The 17,799-nt window shown below is 41.6% G+C and overlaps 3 protein-coding genes across 5 annotated transcripts; 2 read left to right on the plus strand and 1 right to left on the minus strand.

The window, feature by feature from the left end:
- Positions 1 to 33: 33 nt before the first annotated feature.
- Positions 34 to 1,552, minus strand: GstO1 (Glutathione S transferase O1). Its single transcript, XM_020960195.2, has 4 exons — positions 1,143 to 1,552; positions 500 to 1,086; positions 323 to 444; positions 34 to 268 (listed from the first exon to the last, which is right to left on the minus strand). Exons 1-4 carry the CDS (start codon positions 1,168 to 1,170, stop codon positions 238 to 240), a joined length of 768 nt encoding a protein of 255 aa, XP_020815854.1. The 5' UTR covers positions 1,171 to 1,552; the 3' UTR covers positions 34 to 237.
- foi (solute carrier family 39 fear-of-intimacy) lies at positions 1,548 to 10,995 on the plus strand. 3 transcript variants are annotated; one of them, XM_020960191.2, is made up of 6 exons: positions 1,548 to 2,029; positions 7,591 to 8,163; positions 8,242 to 8,599; positions 8,658 to 8,827; positions 8,899 to 9,912; positions 9,973 to 10,995. In XM_020960191.2, exons 2-6 carry the CDS (start codon positions 7,741 to 7,743, stop codon positions 10,144 to 10,146), a joined length of 2,139 nt encoding a protein of 712 aa, XP_020815850.2. In that variant the 5' UTR covers positions 1,548 to 2,029; positions 7,591 to 7,740; the 3' UTR covers positions 10,147 to 10,995. The 3 variants fall into 3 exon arrangements, with proteins under 3 accessions (XP_020815850.2, XP_020815851.2, XP_086689756.1); XM_020960192.2 differs by lacking the exon at positions 1,548 to 2,029 and adding an exon at positions 5,587 to 5,689; XM_086833630.1 differs by lacking the exon at positions 1,548 to 2,029 and adding an exon at positions 6,683 to 6,769.
- Positions 10,996 to 11,837: 842 nt separating this feature from the next.
- Positions 11,838 to 15,228, plus strand: ergic53 (lectin, mannose binding protein ergic53). The gene is made up of 5 exons (XM_020960147.2): positions 11,838 to 12,141; positions 12,363 to 13,081; positions 13,200 to 13,675; positions 14,143 to 14,268; positions 14,329 to 15,228. Exons 1-5 carry the CDS (start codon positions 11,958 to 11,960, stop codon positions 14,363 to 14,365), a joined length of 1,542 nt encoding a protein of 513 aa, XP_020815806.2. The 5' UTR covers positions 11,838 to 11,957; the 3' UTR covers positions 14,366 to 15,228.
- The last annotated feature ends 2,571 nt before the right edge of the window (positions 15,229 to 17,799 follow it).

A 17,799-nucleotide genomic window follows, 5' to 3' on the forward strand; every position in this document is an offset into this window, starting at 1 on the left:
ATCGTTAACATTTAATTTTATTTATAATGTATATTTTTTGTTTAACATGTTAGTTTTATTTGAAAATACTTGGTAAAGAAAAAGTTAACAGTATCTATTGCTTATGTTTAAAAATATTAGTTTTTGAAACAATATAAGGAATATTTTCAAAAACGCAAGTAATTTTTTTTTCGCTATCACAAGAAGTTTTCCATATGTACGACTTAGGGATGGATGCTAGATGGCCTTTTACCATAATTACTCCAACCTTGCACGTTTGGCAGCATGGCTGAAAAAGAAATAATGAAACTGGTTTTGCATTAATCACATATGGGACACTTACTAGAGCATATTGTAGTCGGCATTGCCAGCACGACGAGATGCCATATACTTGGCGTGGGTTTTTCCATCCAAATAGAAGCACTTTACTGCCCGATCCTGGAGCATTAAGTCGCGCCACTTAAGCTGCAATAAAAGCCTACATAAGTCAGGAGCAGGATACCCGACTGCTTCAACGTACCAGAGTTCCGAAACGTGCCGGACTTAAATCGAAATGGTCGCCAAGGCTGAACTTCAAGGCAGAAAAGCGCTCGCACCATGGCCATATCATGTAGTCCAGCATACCCGGGGAGGCGCCGCCAAAGAATTCGGTGCCGCGCTGTTTCAGCTCCTCCTCGTAGGCTTCGAGGCCGGCGTACAGATCGGTGTCGCCCAGAGAGGCGGGATTGTCGTGGAGTACCAGTTTGTAGAAGGCGTTGATAAACTGGCTGAAGCGCTCGACGAGAATCTTTTCCTGGGCCCTCTTCAGCGGATCCTTGGGGTATAGTGGTGCCACATCCGGATACTTATCGTCCAGATAGTCGCAAATAATCAGCGACTCGATAAGCACGGTATTCCCCGGCTCGCCGACCAGCTCCAGTGCTGGCACCTTCGAGGAGCTGCTCACCTGCGGAAACCACTCGGGCTTCTCGCGCAAATTTATGTAAATAGGGTGATACGGTATCTTCTTGGCGTCCAGCACCAAGTGCACGCGGTGTGCGTAGGGGCAAAAGCGCATCGAGTACAGTTTCAAGACGCCATCGTCCGGGAATACGGGTTTGGTGGAGCCTGCAGAAAACTGATGTTTTAAACTCAATATTGGGATTGACTTAAACTGTATTTACCCGTAGTCAAATGCTCGGTATCGCTCATTTTCTCAGAATTAATAAAAACAAAGTAAGGTCAGACACCTGTTTTGTTGTTGTTTTTCTGACGATTGCTTATCGAATTGAAGTGTGACAACAAAGTGATGGCGTTTGTGTGACCGCATAACGAGTAAATAAATTAGATAAAAAATACAATAAGCTCGACGGTAGTGACTTAATATTTATAACATTTCAAGGTCCAAACTTTACTTTAATTTTGTTTAAGTTATAGGACAAATTCTCTTATATGCACTATTTTCATTGGGCTACATATTTGAAAAATGCATCTGAGTAGCCGATTGGCGGTTCGAAGATATCGATATATACCGAATTAAGAATCCCTCCAATAATACCAAAAATGCGTTTTAAATCCCGCGAACGTCCACTCTAACCATACCGCCTATCGATAGTCACCGCCTGCGATTGTTATAAAAAAAATTTTTTGTTAAGTTGCGGATTTTTTGTGTTGGCGGTGCGTGCGAAAGTGAGATGGCAGCGGCGGCATATGTTTAACCCCCCTCGTGTCCGGAGAATGTTTACACTTAGCCCGCCCCTTGCGTAATTGTGCCGTGTTGGTGTTGGTGGCGTCCGACGTCTGCAGTCCGTGCGAATTTTGCCGCTCCGTTCCGGATTTCTGTGTTAATCTGTTAATCTGAAACGTAATTGACATTCGGCATAATCGCGACCGCGCCTCTAATTCACGCCCACCGCATTGGCTCCATCGTTCTGCCCATACAGTTGTGCAGTCCGCCGGAGCAGCAGCATCATCCAAACCATCCCCGCGCTGCAGCAAACCAACTCTGTGAATTGATAAATACAGCCGTGTGCGTGTGTGTGATGTGCTAAACAGTCCGGTGAATCCACGGGTGAGTTAGAAGTCGCTATTTTAATTACTGACGTTCGTGATGGTTAAGTTAAGGATTTGGTATTAGAAATGCATGCGACGGGCCCCCCACCTGCCCCCTGCCCCCGTATCCCGCCCACTCGTGTTATATTTATAGCGGTAAATTTCCATGTGCGAGTGATTTTGACACCCGCTCACACACACACACACACTCAGGCAGGGCAACATGCACACGTAACTACACAAGCATTCAGCACGTTTTTATGCTATTTTAGAGCATACAATACTCATACTTAATCAACACACTTCTGATACATAATTTAGCATAATTTCGATGTTAATTCTACTCGCTATCATTGGGAGCCTAATTACGCAAAATCAGAGGATTTTTGTAGCACATAGCGAGGGGAATGCTTATCGGCCCAGTGGCGTAGTCATCCAATCTATTTTCGGTACGGGGGTCAGTTCTTTTTTGGGGCAACTTGGTTTTCAGACAAATACAGCGGGCAAATTGAGATCAAGGCTATTCTTAGGCAAAATAAAATACTCTTTAAGAAGTTCAGTTCTCTTCAAAAATGTATTTAAAATATTTCAGTAAATAAATCGTTATGTGATTTTTGCTTTTATAAATTCCCTGTAACTCCCAAAGGGGTTTCATAAGGAAATCCTGCCCCCGTCATTGAAGCCGCCACTGTTATCGCCACTGACCCATATATCAACATGTGTTTCTTTCGCACTTTTGGCTGCTCTTCACGTTGTTATTTTCAGACGTGTGGGTGGCGGTGGGCGGTGAATCATAGATAATGGTGCTGGCCAGCAGCAGTATCCTTATCGGGCGGCAAATTCTCCATTGACCACACACCGCCAAATCAATTATTCATGAGGCAGTGCAATTTGCAATGCGCTATGTCCACTTGCCCTGTGCAATATGCAATTACAAGCCGATTGCAACCTGGCGCCGTCACCGGAGATGATGATATACGGAAAACAAACAATTCTTTAGTTTACTACGATAAGACGACTATCGTTCCAATGCCCCCCGAATGAATTATTTATCGCCTATGGCCAGCCCTTCAACATCAGTTATGTGTCAGTCGCGTTGTCCGCGCTGTCGCATATTAAAATCCCGAGTCGAGCCACGTAATTCAGCAGTCGGTGAGCGTGGCAAGGTCAGAGCCTCGTCCCGGAGTCGATCAGATCCGTAACGCTTCGACGTGAGCGACCTCTGCGAAGTCGGGGGGTTTAAGCGCGGAAGCACTGAGCAATTAACCCTCCAGAACTGGGTTTCCATGTGGTGTACACATGGCCAAAGGTCTCTGTCTTTTCGTATCTCTCTCTTTCGAAAAACAAAAGTCTACTGAAATTTCACATAAAGCTTTGGCCCAGCGATTACCTGGCTCACCGAAAATGAACAAAGATAATGCAGAAATATGTGCGTGCTAGCGTTCCTTTTACGGATACATATACATATGTATGTATATATACATTTTAACGTTGTAGGTACATATCTTTCGCAGGTTGTTTGACTGGAGTTCTCGACATGAAATTCACAGGTAAAAGATAAATTGCTTGCCAGGTAGAGGGCCTATCTTGAGTGTAGATGTCTGTGTGAAATTTCAAGCTGACGCAGTAAAGATTGCGTCAGCTCAAGGTACATAAGGGTATATAAATCGTACGGGGAGCTTAGCGAGTTAGTTTTCAGGTCGTTAAATGGAGATAATTTGTGATATTTAATAGTGTCGAGTCAGAACCCTATAGGCTCCAAGGTTCCAAACGTGGAGATATCATGTTTAATTTGATTAAATGACTCATCATTATGAGCCCCATTTATCATTTGTACTTTGAGCGATCGCCTGCTAAATGTTAGTCGTGATGGGAGCATGCCAAAAGCTAAAATTGGATAGAATACATAAAACGAGATATCACGTGAAATTTATTTCAATTTATTGACTCATTCAGCTCATTTATCACTTGTCTTCCATTTCGTGTAGAAGATATCATACGAAATTTGATTGTGCTGACTACTCTTTATGCCAAATGGGTTTACTGAAAATTGAGTTCACTTCACGCCACGCGCATTTTGTTTTCGCAGAATAGACATTATGTGGTCAGTCCACTGGAGATTTCATGTGAAATACAATTATGGTGACTCAGCATTGAGTTGTAGTCTAGAAACTTATGTTTGAATTTCACAATTTTGCACAATAAGGGCTGGGCTGCGCATGAAATTGAATACTGGAGATATCATGAGAAATTTTACACTGCAAGCCAAGCGAATTAGTGAAATGGGTTCCAGGAAATTTGAGTTTACTCAATTTCAGTTTCTGCGAACACGCCATATTAAGGTTGATTTTGCAAACTAATCATCGTGTAGAATAAAAAGGAGATTTTATCTGAAATTGTATTAATAAATATATTATATTATATTGTAAATGGGCTCTAAGAAACAAGAAATAATTCACTTAATATCAGTAACGGCAAAGATGCCTCAAGAAACTAGATTAGGATATTCCATGTGAAAAATAATAATGGTGATAATGGAATTTGAAAAGACAAGCAGCACTTGTAATTTAATCCTGTTGATATTATGCGTTGCATTATTTAGCTGACCAAGAATCGAGACAGAAGCTTTCATAGTTTACAGAATGGTTTAAATTTCAGTCTCGAAGAATAGGATCTCATGCAAAACACATTTCCATTCCCTCAGCCCAAAAGCCTAAAGAAATAAACAGAAATCTAACTTATTATTTATACTGGATTGTTTAGGGGGATACTGTGAGAACTATAACTCACAGAAATCCATTTTCCTTTTTGTTGAGTCAGAAAAAGGTATTTGACAAAACACAAAAAAAGAGTGTTTAATAAATAATGGTCTATAATTTTCAGTATGTTAAAAAATTGATTTAGATATGTATATATTTTTTGTATACATATTCATCATATTTTATTTGTGTCTATACATCTATACGTGTGGGTATTTTTAACAGCAGCTGCTTCTCTAAAGCTTTTAATCAATTACATATATACATATGTACATATAGCAAACATTATATGTAATACGAACAAACAAAGCATGGGGTATTTCCTTGTAACTGATAACAATATGTTGTAAATGTTTAATAACTTATGAGGAAAAGTATTTGTATTTATTTGTAAATTATAAAAATCTAAGAACAGGCTTTTTTAGGAATCTCAAACCACTAGAGAATATAGTAATTATGTCTACTATAATTTAAGAATCTTCATTTAAAATTTATAAAATACTAATACAAGTGTGGAATATATGTTCACAATAATTTAAATTTTAACTTTAGTTAATAGAGAGCTCCCATAGATGCTTTATGTAAAACTGAAACTTAAAGAACATATTCTAAGTGATTGCATCGCCTGGTTCTGGTGCAGTTTGGTTAGCCATGGTCTTCGATCAGCCACGCCCTCGATGTGGGCACGGTATAATGTGTCTACATAGCTATACACGATGTTTGCAACATACATATATACAGAAGCATGTAGATATGTATCTGCCGTCAATCAACCAACTATTGAAACTGGCTTATAAATCGAACCGCAAGAGACGCGCGCCGCTCAGTTGCGAATCGTTTGCAAAGCTCGACAGTGGTTCGGTTCGCGGATCGGTTCGGTTCAGCATCATATTTCACGTGAAAAGGGTTCCTCGACCAGGGTACGACCTCAATCAGTGTTATTTTAATGTTTTACGAAATATTTATTATCAATGAAAGTGAATTTAATTGATGCCTGCCTCTTGAGTTTAGTGACAAGTTTAGCATTGGGGGCGACATAAAACCGAACTCGTTAAACATTTTTCTCCCAGTGATTTCATTAAAATCACGCGAACAGAATTTAAATGAGGCTTGATTACAAACAACAAAGTAAAAAACAGATAACAAAAACTAAAATACGAATGAAAGCAGTCAGTCAATGGCGGCAGCACTTGACCAATTGACTCAGTTTGTGGGATTGATTGGGAATATTTGCCGATGAATTGTGCCTGATCTGATTTAGGGAATATAAATTTGGAAAATGTCCAATCAAAATTGCAGGCGAATAATAATCAGAACTTCGTTGCTTCGTCGATTCGCTGATTGATTTTTATTGCCGCGCAGCGATGGCAGTTAATTTCCTCAACAAGTGCAAAGCCAACCTCAACCTTTGACACTCAACCCCTTTTTTACCTTGAGGAGCGATGGCGACGCGTGTCCTTGTCAATGCCACAGCACAGGTGCAATGACAGCCGCCCACTTCCTGCGACCTTGACGCTACGCTCCTTCCTTCTCCGTCCTTGCCGCCTTATGCGAACCAACAGTGACGTTTCTATTATTATGGTACTTGGCTTTCGCTTTTATTAAGTCGATAACCGAACACCTAACCAACCCAACCGCCCACGACTAGTACTACTACTACTTGCCTGTGTCGTAAATTTTCGCCAAAGTTTTATCAATAAATTGGATTTCAATGCAGGACCGTTGAACTAACTGCCCAAGTTTGTGGCATTAATGCGCAATTGCAAAATTGTCTGAGTCCCAAGCGCGCCCAATCTGGCAACAACAAGTAGTTAGAGCCACCACTATCCTCTCATCCGATAACAATAACAAAGTAATTTTCAGTTTGTGGTGGGAAATTGCCACTATTTCCTCGATGAAATCTTTTGGCGCGTGCCATTCGCCGTCACCGCCTCGAAGAAGCCGCATGGAATCGCTGGTGACCTTAGCTCCTGGCCGGGAGCCGAAACTAGTTAGTCAACGTTAGTTGATTAGAGTTATATAACTATCATCCATCTATATAATATAAAAAAGAAATATTTACATTTGTATTCCAAGATAGAAGGAATAGAGAAAAAGAAATGAAACCTTAGCTATATGTGATTGTAAACGTTGTGTGATTTGAAAAGTAAATTGATTTGATAAGACAAAGGAATGTTAACGCCAGGTGGTTTTATGAGATCTAACAAATTGATAAAAGTCTAAAGTGAGTTTAACTGCTGTAGTGATTGTGCAAATAATGTTATTTTAAATATAAAATATTCAAAAACAGCTTTGCTGTTTATAAGGCTAATTAATTTAATTGAACTCTGCCTTAAACTTGCCTTGAGTGCTCTTTGGATTTAATTTAAAGACATATGATCTATATCCCTCTTGCCAAAAACAGAACATGTCTTTGTTTACCATTCGCAAGCAAATGCAGCGAAACTCCCCATTTATGGCGATCTTGGGCCACCTGAATCCACTCTGCTGTACTGTGGTTGTGGTCTGCGGTCGCTGGGGTCTATATTTGGAGGTGTCGATCCGATCCACCAACGAACGATCTTGAACTTCCGCTTTGGTTCGCTGACTATTTTGGTTATGCAATGGGTTTGGGTATGGGTAACTGGCTTTTGTAAGTGCCTCACAGCGGAACGCGGGCCCAATGAGTGTGGGATGTGGGATGTTGACGAGGTTCTGACAGTGGAGCTCTCCATAAACGATCATTTGTAATCAGATCAGACCGGTGTGTGTTGGTGTTCTCACTGTATTTGTACTTGTTTTTTATTATTTAATAATCTCTGCTGACTTTGTTCCATTTCAGATCGATATAAACGCGCAAATTGAAGACTAACTGAACGGTGGATATATAATGATCGCTGGACAGTAAAAGCCGGAAAGTACAAGAGAGTAAGAAGAGTTCTTAACTTAGTCGAAGAAGTGCAAGTGGAAGTGAAAGCACACTTGTTGGAAGATGGCGCGTCACATTATGGCCGTTTGTGTGGTCTGCCTGCTCTGCGCACACCGCCTGCACTGCCAGGATCATGTCGAGAGCCTCCTGGGCCCGGCCATGGTTATGGTGCACAGTGAAGAGCTGCCGCTTAATGCCCGCGTCTACATGAACCCGAGTCCCTCCAGTGATACCACCGATCGGCGACAGCAGCGCTCCGTTGCTGGCGACGACGACACCCCCAACTACAGCACCAGCCCGCCCTCGAGGAGACAAAAGCGCCACGCTGGCCATGGTGATTCCGACTCCCGCCTCCCGCAGATTACCCAGTACTATCTCGAGAAGCTGATGGTCCAAAACAAGCAAATGGATAGCAGCAGCTTCGAGGGTCTCCTCCAGCAACTCAGTCTCCCATCGCTGGTCAGTGGAGAGGGAACGGAAGGAACTGTAAGTTTGTCTCCCTTCTGGGATTTAATTTCGATTAGTTATTGTTAATTCTAACCGCTGTTTTTCCTCCTTCCGCAGTGCGTACGAGCCAGTCGCCTTGTGCATCATGTCCAGCCACACGATCATCTCCATGTCCATGACGAGGACGAGGAGGGTCACGATAACGAGCAAAAGCAGCTAACCAACTGTACGCTAAACAACAATGGCAGCAACTCCAATGTTGTATGCACATCCCTGCTCAACAACCACACCCACCCGCTTGGGGAGAAGGCTCAGAACTTTACGCTCAGTGAAAGGGACATACTTAATTTGTGTCCTGTTCTGCTACATGAGCTGAAATCACAGAGCGGAGGCTGTATAGAGCCAGCGGTTCTGTTCGACATTGACACCACGGAAAAGCAGCTGGAGACGGAGAAGGACAAGGACATCTTCTACGGTGGGTTCGAACCCTTTATATTTACTGAATTATGACTATATCTTGACTTTGTTTGCAGTGTGGGTCTATGCCTTCATTTCGGTGTTTGCCTGCGGCATACTCGGCTTAGTGGGAGTGGCCATCATACCGTTTATGGGCTCCCGGTACTACAAGTACATCATCCAGTATCTGGTGTCGCTGGCCGTGGGTACGATGACCGGAGATGCCCTGCTGCACTTGCTGCCCCATGTGAGTAGAGATAACTTGCACCGTTCCATCGACAATCGTGACTAATGTTAAATTCGTTCTTTTATTGATAGTCACTGGCAGGCCAGGATGAACGGGGTATGATCATGAAGGGGCTGGGTTGCCTGGGCGGCATCATCTTCTTCTACGTCACAGAGCACGCGCTCACCATGATCTCGGAGTGGCGCAAGAGCGTGGAGAAGAAGGAGACAAAGAAACCGTCGCGAGCAAAGGTGATGCGGGATCCCGACTCCTCGGTGAACAACTCAGTGGCCGGGGACAAGATCTGTAAGCAGAAGTACAGCTCGTATCCGTACTGCTACGACGAGATCACCATGAACAACAAGCAGAGCGAGTGGATGCATTTGCCCGGCGATGGCGTCAGCTCGACTGCAGGTGCCGGCGGAGATGCTGCATCCGCTTCGGAGCTTCGCAACGGTGTGGGAGATCACGATGGCTCCGGCGACATGGCTGCCGCTGCAGAGTCCCTGCTCTCCACGCTTCACTCGAATTGCGTGGAGATGAACCATCACAATCACAATCACAAACACAACAGCCACCAACAGCACGAAGGGCAGGACAACAACACTATTGTTACCGATCTGGATGGAAATGCAGTGTACGCCACGAACAGCGCCAAGGAGACGGACGGGCGAAACGATCATGTGACTGTGATACTGCGGGAGCACGAGTCTTCGCATCATGGCCATAGCCATCGTCACGGACATGTCCACTCGCCGCCAGAAACGCTGAGCGCCGTAGCCTGGATGATAATTATGGGCGACGGGCTGCACAACTTCACTGACGGGATGGCCATAGGTGCTGCCTTTGCAGAGAATATAGCCGGCGGCTTTTCCACGTCGCTGGCCGTATTCTGCCATGAGTTGCCTCACGAGCTTGGCGACTTCGCCATCCTGATGAAGGCGGGCATGTCGGTGAAGTCGGCCGTCTACTACAACCTGTTGACGGGCGTTCTGAGTTTCATCGGCATGATCTTCGGCATTGCCTTTGGCCAGTCGCAGGACGTGGCCCAATGGATGTTTGCCGTGGCAGCGGGTTTGTTTATTTATATTGCCCTGGTCGATATGGTGAGTATCAAATACCTTAATTAGTAACCTATTTAAACTTATTTCTGGTTTACTTTACAGATGCCCGAGATCTCTGCCTCCCACAAGTCGCTGGGCCAGTTTTTGCTGCAGATTTTAGGCATGCTGAGCGGAGTGGGGATAATGCTACTGATTGCCCTCTACGAAGGCGATTTGATGAGCGTGTTTGGCACGACGGGATCGGCCGGAGCCGGCTCTTACCAGCACGCGCATTGATCCCACACACAACTGAAATTCTAACCAACTGCAACGAATCTTGTAGAGTGTATTATGTGAATTGCAGCGAATCTTGCGTATTAACTGCATTTCTTTCCGCCAGGCCGTCACAGGACCTCTTCAATTATTATTATGTTTTGTATAATTTGATTAGATTGTTGTTTACCTTAGTCCACAGAGTTAAAAGCCACACAGACACACAGCCCTGGCGCCTATTTGCAAACGCATTTGTTATCCAGTTTATGAAACACACAACTATAAAACTCGTTTTCGTTCCTAATTTTTTGCAACACTGAATTGCGTTCGAATCGATTTACACCCGCGATTAAATGTAAGATGTCTTGAAATTGCCTAGGATATAAAATGATCTTGAAATTGGAAGAAACCAATTAAAATGGATGCCGAAAAACCAACACAATAACAGAGAACGGAGTATGGTCGGATTTGGAAGCTCTGTCCCGGTATCCACTAATTACTGATCTTATATACACACTGAAAGCAGAACCTAATAATTACGATATATACATATATTGTAGAATATGTATACAAATATAGTTTTTGTATTTTGTAGTTTAGGGTGCGCGCACGTTTACTTTATGCGAGTTTAAACATTCGAAGGAAGCCAAGAATTAAGACAGATGTCATGTCCCACTGTTATGATTTCTGACAGTACTTAACGACTTCAAGAAACTATCCATAAAAAACCATTTAAGCTTAATTTATTATCGTATTTGTAATGAATTGAAAATATTGAACTGCACGCACGCTCATGCATCATTTAATTATTCGCTACGCCTTGTAGCACCTTCATTTAATTATGATTTTGTAATAAAAACAAGCTAAAACCCATTCAGTTGATTCGTTCTTTTATTTTGAGTTTGTTTCCTTCTTAATTTGCGCACACAAAACTAACACACGAAAGTGATTGTGATTTAAAAAAGGAGTAAAGTAACTAAAAACACATTTGTAAAATGGTGCGACTTGAGGAAGAAGGAACGAACACAAGACACTGGCACTCGGATCTGCACTCGAAGCTATCACTTAAACTGAGCAACTAACAATATTTTATAAAGCCCACACTATATGTATATGCTACAGAGGCAGTAAAACCTATTATAATTGTAGCTGTAAGCTCTACGAAAACTACAAACAGGAAATGAAGAAAAATTGAAAACGAAAAAACACAAAAATATTTAGAAGTAAACTTATACACACTGTGCTAAAGGAACTTTGGAGAAACGGATGGAATACTACTACTTTGGTGATATCACGCAAAAGGCAATTGAAACAACTAACGAAATAATTTTACAATAAATATATTGATAAACATGTATGGATATGATATGTATGATCGTATGTAAGTCGTGTAAGTGTGCACCAGCACACGCAAATGACGCGTATTTTGCTACAGTTTTGTTTATTTTGTAACGGAAAGTAAACACTTTTTAAATTTTCAAAAATAAATGTTTTTCCACCTCAACGTCATAAAAATACGTGTTTGAACTAGGTGCAAAGGGATTGTAATAATTACGTGGTATTTTCTGGATTATATTGCACGAAAAACAATTCAAAGTGCAAGAAACTGTTCGTTTAAAAGAGTTTAGAAAGGATATAACTATTATTATATTTATTAAAATATTTAATTATGATAAATTCGAAACTACCACGCAGTGGTAACGTTGTATTATGTACATTAAAATGGTATTTTTAAAAGTAATAAATTCTAGTATACATTTCTATGGCCGGATGGTATATTCCATCGGAGAGAACGCGGTCACACTGCCGTGCAGTTGTCAAATTAAAATTTTGAGATGCTGCCAACATTTTGCAAATTCCTGGCCATTTTCTGCATCCTGGCGTGGCAGACCCATGCTACTGGCAACCTGAGTCCCGGGGCGGTCGGCGTCCACCGTCGCTTCGAGTATAAGTATTCGTTCAAGCCTCCATATCTGGCCCAAAAGGACGGGACCGTGCCGTTTTGGGAGTACGGTGGAAGTAAGTAGACGCGGCGCAGCAGCTCCACGTCAGTTGTTTTGGCCCACTCGCTGCCGCTAGCCGGCCGCGAGTGCGAGCGAGATGGCGCGCGTCGGCGGCGACCCAGCAGCAAAGTGTACACGCAGGCACTTTGTTTGGGTTTTAATTTTAGCCACTATTCGTGGTGTTGCCACAACTTGTTGCTCCCCAGGCTCATAGTTCCCGTTCCCGTTCCTTTGCAGATGCCATCGCCAGCTCGGAGAGTGTGCGCGTGGCGCCGTCGCTGCGTTCGCAGAAGGGTGCCATCTGGACGAAATCGCAGACCAACTTCGACTGGTGGGATGTGGAGATTGTCTTCCGGGTGACGGGCCGCGGCAGGATCGGAGCCGATGGCTTGGCCTTCTGGTACACCACCGAGAAGGGCGACTACAATGGGCCAGTGTTCGGTTCTTCGGACCGCTGGAACGGTTTGGCCATTATCTTCGATTCGTTCGACAATGATAACAAGCACAACAATCCGTACATCAGCGCCGTGCTGAACGACGGCACCAAGATGTACGACCATGCCAACGACGGCACCACCCAGCTGCTGAGCGGCTGCCTGCGTGACTTCCGTAACAAGCCCTTCCCCACGCGAGCGCGCGTCGAATATTACAACAACGTGCTCACCGTGCTCATCCACAACGGGATGACCAACAACAACGACGACTACGAGCTGTGTCTGCGCGCTGACGGTGTTAATCTGCCCAAGAACGGCTACTTCGGTATCTCGGCTGCCACCGGGGGTTTGGCCGACGATCACGATGTTTTCCATTTCCTGACCACGTCGCTGCACGCCGCCGGCCAGCTGCAGGAGCCCCCGAAGGTGGACAACCAGGAGAAGCTGACGCAGGAGTACAAGGAGTACCAGGATAAGCTGGAGAAGCAAAAGCAGGAGTACAAGAAGGAGCATCCGGACGAGGTGAGCGTTGCTGTTGTTGTTGGCTGCCACGACGACACTAACACTGATAAAGCACACGCAAGCTAGAGAGCTTATCGGCGCTACCGAGATTATCGTCACTAATCGAATTCACTTACAGCACAAAGACGAGGAGGATTGGGAAGAGTTCTACGAGTCGGAGAACCAGCGAGAGCTTCGACAGATCTGGCAGGGTCAGAGCCAGATCGCCGATCATCTGCGCGAGCTGTCGCGCAAAGTGGACGAAATTATTGGCCGCCAGGAGACCACCTTATCGCTTGTCTCACGCAACGCGGGACAGGCTGTGCCGCAACCACCGGCTGCTGGCGGAGTGCAGCAACCATTGCCAGTGGGAGCCGTCAGCAGGTCCGATGTGGATCTTCTGCTGACAAACCAGAATGTGCTGCTCTCTTCGATCCGCGAGATTCGCCAGCTGGTGGGCGATATCAATGTGCGCACTGATAACATTCAAACGAATCAGAAGCACGCGCCCACAGCCCAAATCCAGTCCACCGGCTATGATGTGCAAACGCTTATAGCGGAGATGCGCGACGGCATGAACCAGGTCAAGCAGGGCATCAGTCACGTGGGCCAGAGGTAAGGAATACCGATCCGATTTACAACAAAACTTTTAGTTTAAAAAGAGAAGAACCATTGTAAAAGTTCTTAAAAGATACTTTTTCACCATTTTTTTTATATGTATATACGCTATAATTTAAATATTTAAGTATTTGGATAATATCAAAACAGAAATAACTTATGATTCCTAATGGAATATAATCAAAACCAAAACCATGATTAATTTAAGTAAATGTATTTTATGTTCAGTATTCTGTCGACATTATGATTTAATTTAAATCATTTTTTTCTCATTTTGCTTAAATATGTATTTTAAAGTGTCATTAAAATAACAAGTTTAAGCTTACGACTAGGCTTTTGAATCTCCAAATACAATATCAGAATACTTAAGATAAACCTTTAGGATTCAGTTCACTTCGATATATATAAATTTAAAATCTTGTATTTATTTAAAATATCTCTACTAATTTTATCTGCCTTTACAGATTGGGAGCGCCACAGGGCGCAGCGCAGGTGGCCAATTGTCCCACTGGCAACTGCGTGGGCGTTACTTTGTTCCTAAGCGTAACCGTGGTGCAATTGCTGCTAGTATTTATCTACAACATCTTCAAGTGAGTAACGGCCACTGTTTCCCTTTGATTTATCTAATATTTAAAACGACTTCATTGCAGAAACCGCAGCGAAGCACAAGCGAAAAAATTCTATTAGGCAAGAGAAATAGCGCCATTCGGAGATCATAGCCAGGAACAAGCAAGCACACAAGCATACACCATCACACAACATCCACACACCTGACTCTAGGCAGCAACTAAGTTTAGATGAAATGAAGGATTAAGACTACTTCGTAGCATGTGTACACCGATGGATTTTTTTATCGACGTTTTGTTTGATCAGTCAGATCCCGAATCTAAATTAAATTCGTTACTTAATTAAAAAGGAAAGCACAAGAAACAAGAAATTTGAACAATGAATAAGCCTCATGACAATGCCACGCAATACAAACAAGAAAAGATACGAAGCCACAAGACAAACTTCCCTCTAGTAATAGCCAGATGATGTTTTTTTTATCGTTGTAGCTCGTCAAGTTTAAATTTCCACTCCATTCTCTCAACTCTGCATATCAGCAGGCATATTTCTATATACAAACAAAAACAAAAAAAATCATAAAAATCGTAAAACAAATTAAAAATGTGAAAATTCCGTAAATATAGTAAATTTTCTATAATAAAACTTATACCTTAGGGTTGAGTGAACTGAAAAATTGGCAAAAGAAATAGAAATCTTAAAATTTTCACGCGCTATCTTGACTCCCAACAGAAAGCGTTTAGCCAGCTTTTGTTGTTATTTAGCCTGAAAGTGAATTTATGTAAGAATAATGATGATGATGGAACTCTGTCTCACTAGGTTTTTGTTCGATGCAAGGAGGTTTTATACTGAATAATCTTAATATACCTACTGATAAATTATAAAACAATTGAAGCGAAGTGTGTTTTTATATATATGTTGTCCATTCCAGTCACGATAGAACTGTTTAAACTGAAAATAAAAATCAATTTATAGAAAAAAAAAAATTCGCTCAAAAAAGTTTCTCTCACTTTAACTGTCTAACTTTATCGCTATATTCATTTTTATTTTTATCCTCCGCCCCCTTAGAGTCAAAATTATTTTCGATGAAAAAGTTTATTTCTCGAAAAGTCCTCGTAAGCATAAACTAGACTCCCTGTCAGTTGTGCTCCCCATCCTTTCACCGATGACAATGCGGCAAAAATGGCGCCACTTGGTCGGGAGGAGTTGGGTGAAAATCTGGTGAACTTTGGTCATAAAATGTAACTGCCATTGGTGGCATTGTGGGCATGTCGTCTCTGTGGTTTGGGTGCCCCTTCCACCCCGTGTGCTGAAGCTGAGCACAAAAAAAAACCAGGAAAACCCAGCCAAAGATAAATGGACAGAAGCCAACGGCAGTCGCGGCCCATGTTATAAATTTACTCTGGCAGCGGGGAATGGGTTAAGTGTGGGGTTTGGGAGACGCAGCTCTAGTGTGTGGTTGGATGGCAGCTTCGCTTATGTAATCCGGCTTCCTATGTACCCGGCACTGCGCAGGAGCAGGACTTCGTGAAGACCAGCCATTGGGAGGGGGACTTGAACGGCTATTAACTTTTTATAACAGCCAATCGGCATGCGGCTCGCAAACACACAAAAAATGGTTTCTTTTTAAGAGGATGATGCACTGCCAAAAAAAGTAAAAAGGATAAATTTGTTATTATCTCAATATATTTTTGATATCAAATAAATATGCCTCTAGCTGGGGACTTACTTATTTACAAGTTAAATTAGTGTTATTAGTATTGTTAAGGTTCTTTTAAAGCTTTTCAGGTGTTAACAAATGGTATATACGGATACTTTATTTAATAAAAGAGTTATGGTATGAAAAAAACCAACAGCTAGAGTTCTTAATTATTAACATTTTAAAACTGATTGATTTCCATTAAAATTATATTAATAAATAATTGTTGATTAAATTTTAAACCTGCTTCATTATAATTTCCGAAAAGATTTTATAAATTTTAAAAGCTTTTTTATAAATACTATAGTTACAAGTTCAAGAATTATATTATTCTAACTAGTCAAGTATTTTTTATCAATAAAATAATATTAAAAGATCAAATCAAAAATCAATCAGAAGTAAGCTTAAAATGTTCGCATTCTTCGATGGATATTTATAGATAATTATACATGAAATATTTTCGACAAATTAAAGTTTAAAATACAAAACTACAAAACTAATCCATGAATAACTAATTCAATAAAAAGCATTCAGTTTTATTCGGAAAGATTTCCCATGGTTCTTTTTATTAGGTCAAAAATTAAAAATATTAAAATTTGTAAAAAGTGTTACCCCTTATAAAATATTGTTATTTATTTTTGCCGGAGATGGCTAGATCGATATTGCTGATCAAGCAACTGTTTGATTTATAGGATCGAAATGACTCCTTCTCAACGTTACCAGTTTCTGACTAAAATTACAATACTTTATAAAGATTAAAACTTATAGTATATGTAGACGGAAGCAAGGTAAGAAAAAAGGCTTTACCGAATTTGCTATTTAATTTAATCAAGACAAATAGAATATACTATATAAAGCCCGATTTCTTTTGAGGTTATCTACAAAAATGGAAAAACTAATGACAGTAAAATAAAATATAACCTTGGTTCACTAAAATTCAATGCAAAGCAGTTGTCCTAAGCTATTCTTTTTTACAACATTTTGGATTATGTCTGCGAAAAATATATTTAAAATATCTATCTTAACAATTACATCCTAAGCACTGACACATCTTTTGCAATCCATTCAATCCACCAGATCGATGGGTTTCCACCCGAATCCGATCAGTGGCATTTTAAAAGGATAACCCAGAACTTTAATAATCCATATTGCATATTTACACATCTGTGGAGTTTCAGAGCACACCACAATCCATTAGGAAATGAAATTCATAAGTCCCCGCACCGCTTTCCAATCTGCAGGACCGACAGTTTGCAACATTTGCCAAACATTTGCGAAAAACAGGGGACATAAAATCAAAGTCAAAGTATGTAGTCGCGATGTAACGGGGTGGATCTGGATCGGGCTGGATGTATCAGTGTGTTGACAAATCCCCCGCCACATCCTAGCGAGGAGGAGCAGCAGCGGCAGCGTGACAAATGTTGCGCAAACAAATGGATTACATTGCCATGGGCAATCCCCGCCAGCCACCCAGCCATCCGAATATCTCGGAATGAATCATAAATTTCCATAACTGTCATCCGATCTGGGCAGATTTCTTCTCCTCGTCAGTTGCCAACCGAAGAAAGGAAATTAGCAGTCGAGGGATTACAAAACAAACATTGTTGCTAATCCGAAAATTGAATTTAGCTTCGTAATTTACTAATGACCCGAAACTTTTTCAATTGAAAATAAGGATTTGTTTAGTTTCGCCTTTAAGAGGCAGGGGTAGCTGAAATTGTTAAATTTATATTATATATTTTATATTACAGAATTTAATATTAATTTTGCATAAATGAAGCAATACATTTAATTTTTATTTGTTGATTTTATTGACAAGTTCACTGGTATTTTTATTATATTGTATGTAATAAAGCTT

Source organism: Drosophila serrata, unplaced genomic scaffold (genome assembly GCF_035046125.1).
Source record: "Drosophila serrata isolate PLE 108 unplaced genomic scaffold, ASM3504612v1 contig_272, whole genome shotgun sequence".
Classification (NCBI taxonomy): domain Eukaryota; kingdom Metazoa; phylum Arthropoda; class Insecta; order Diptera; family Drosophilidae; genus Drosophila; species Drosophila serrata.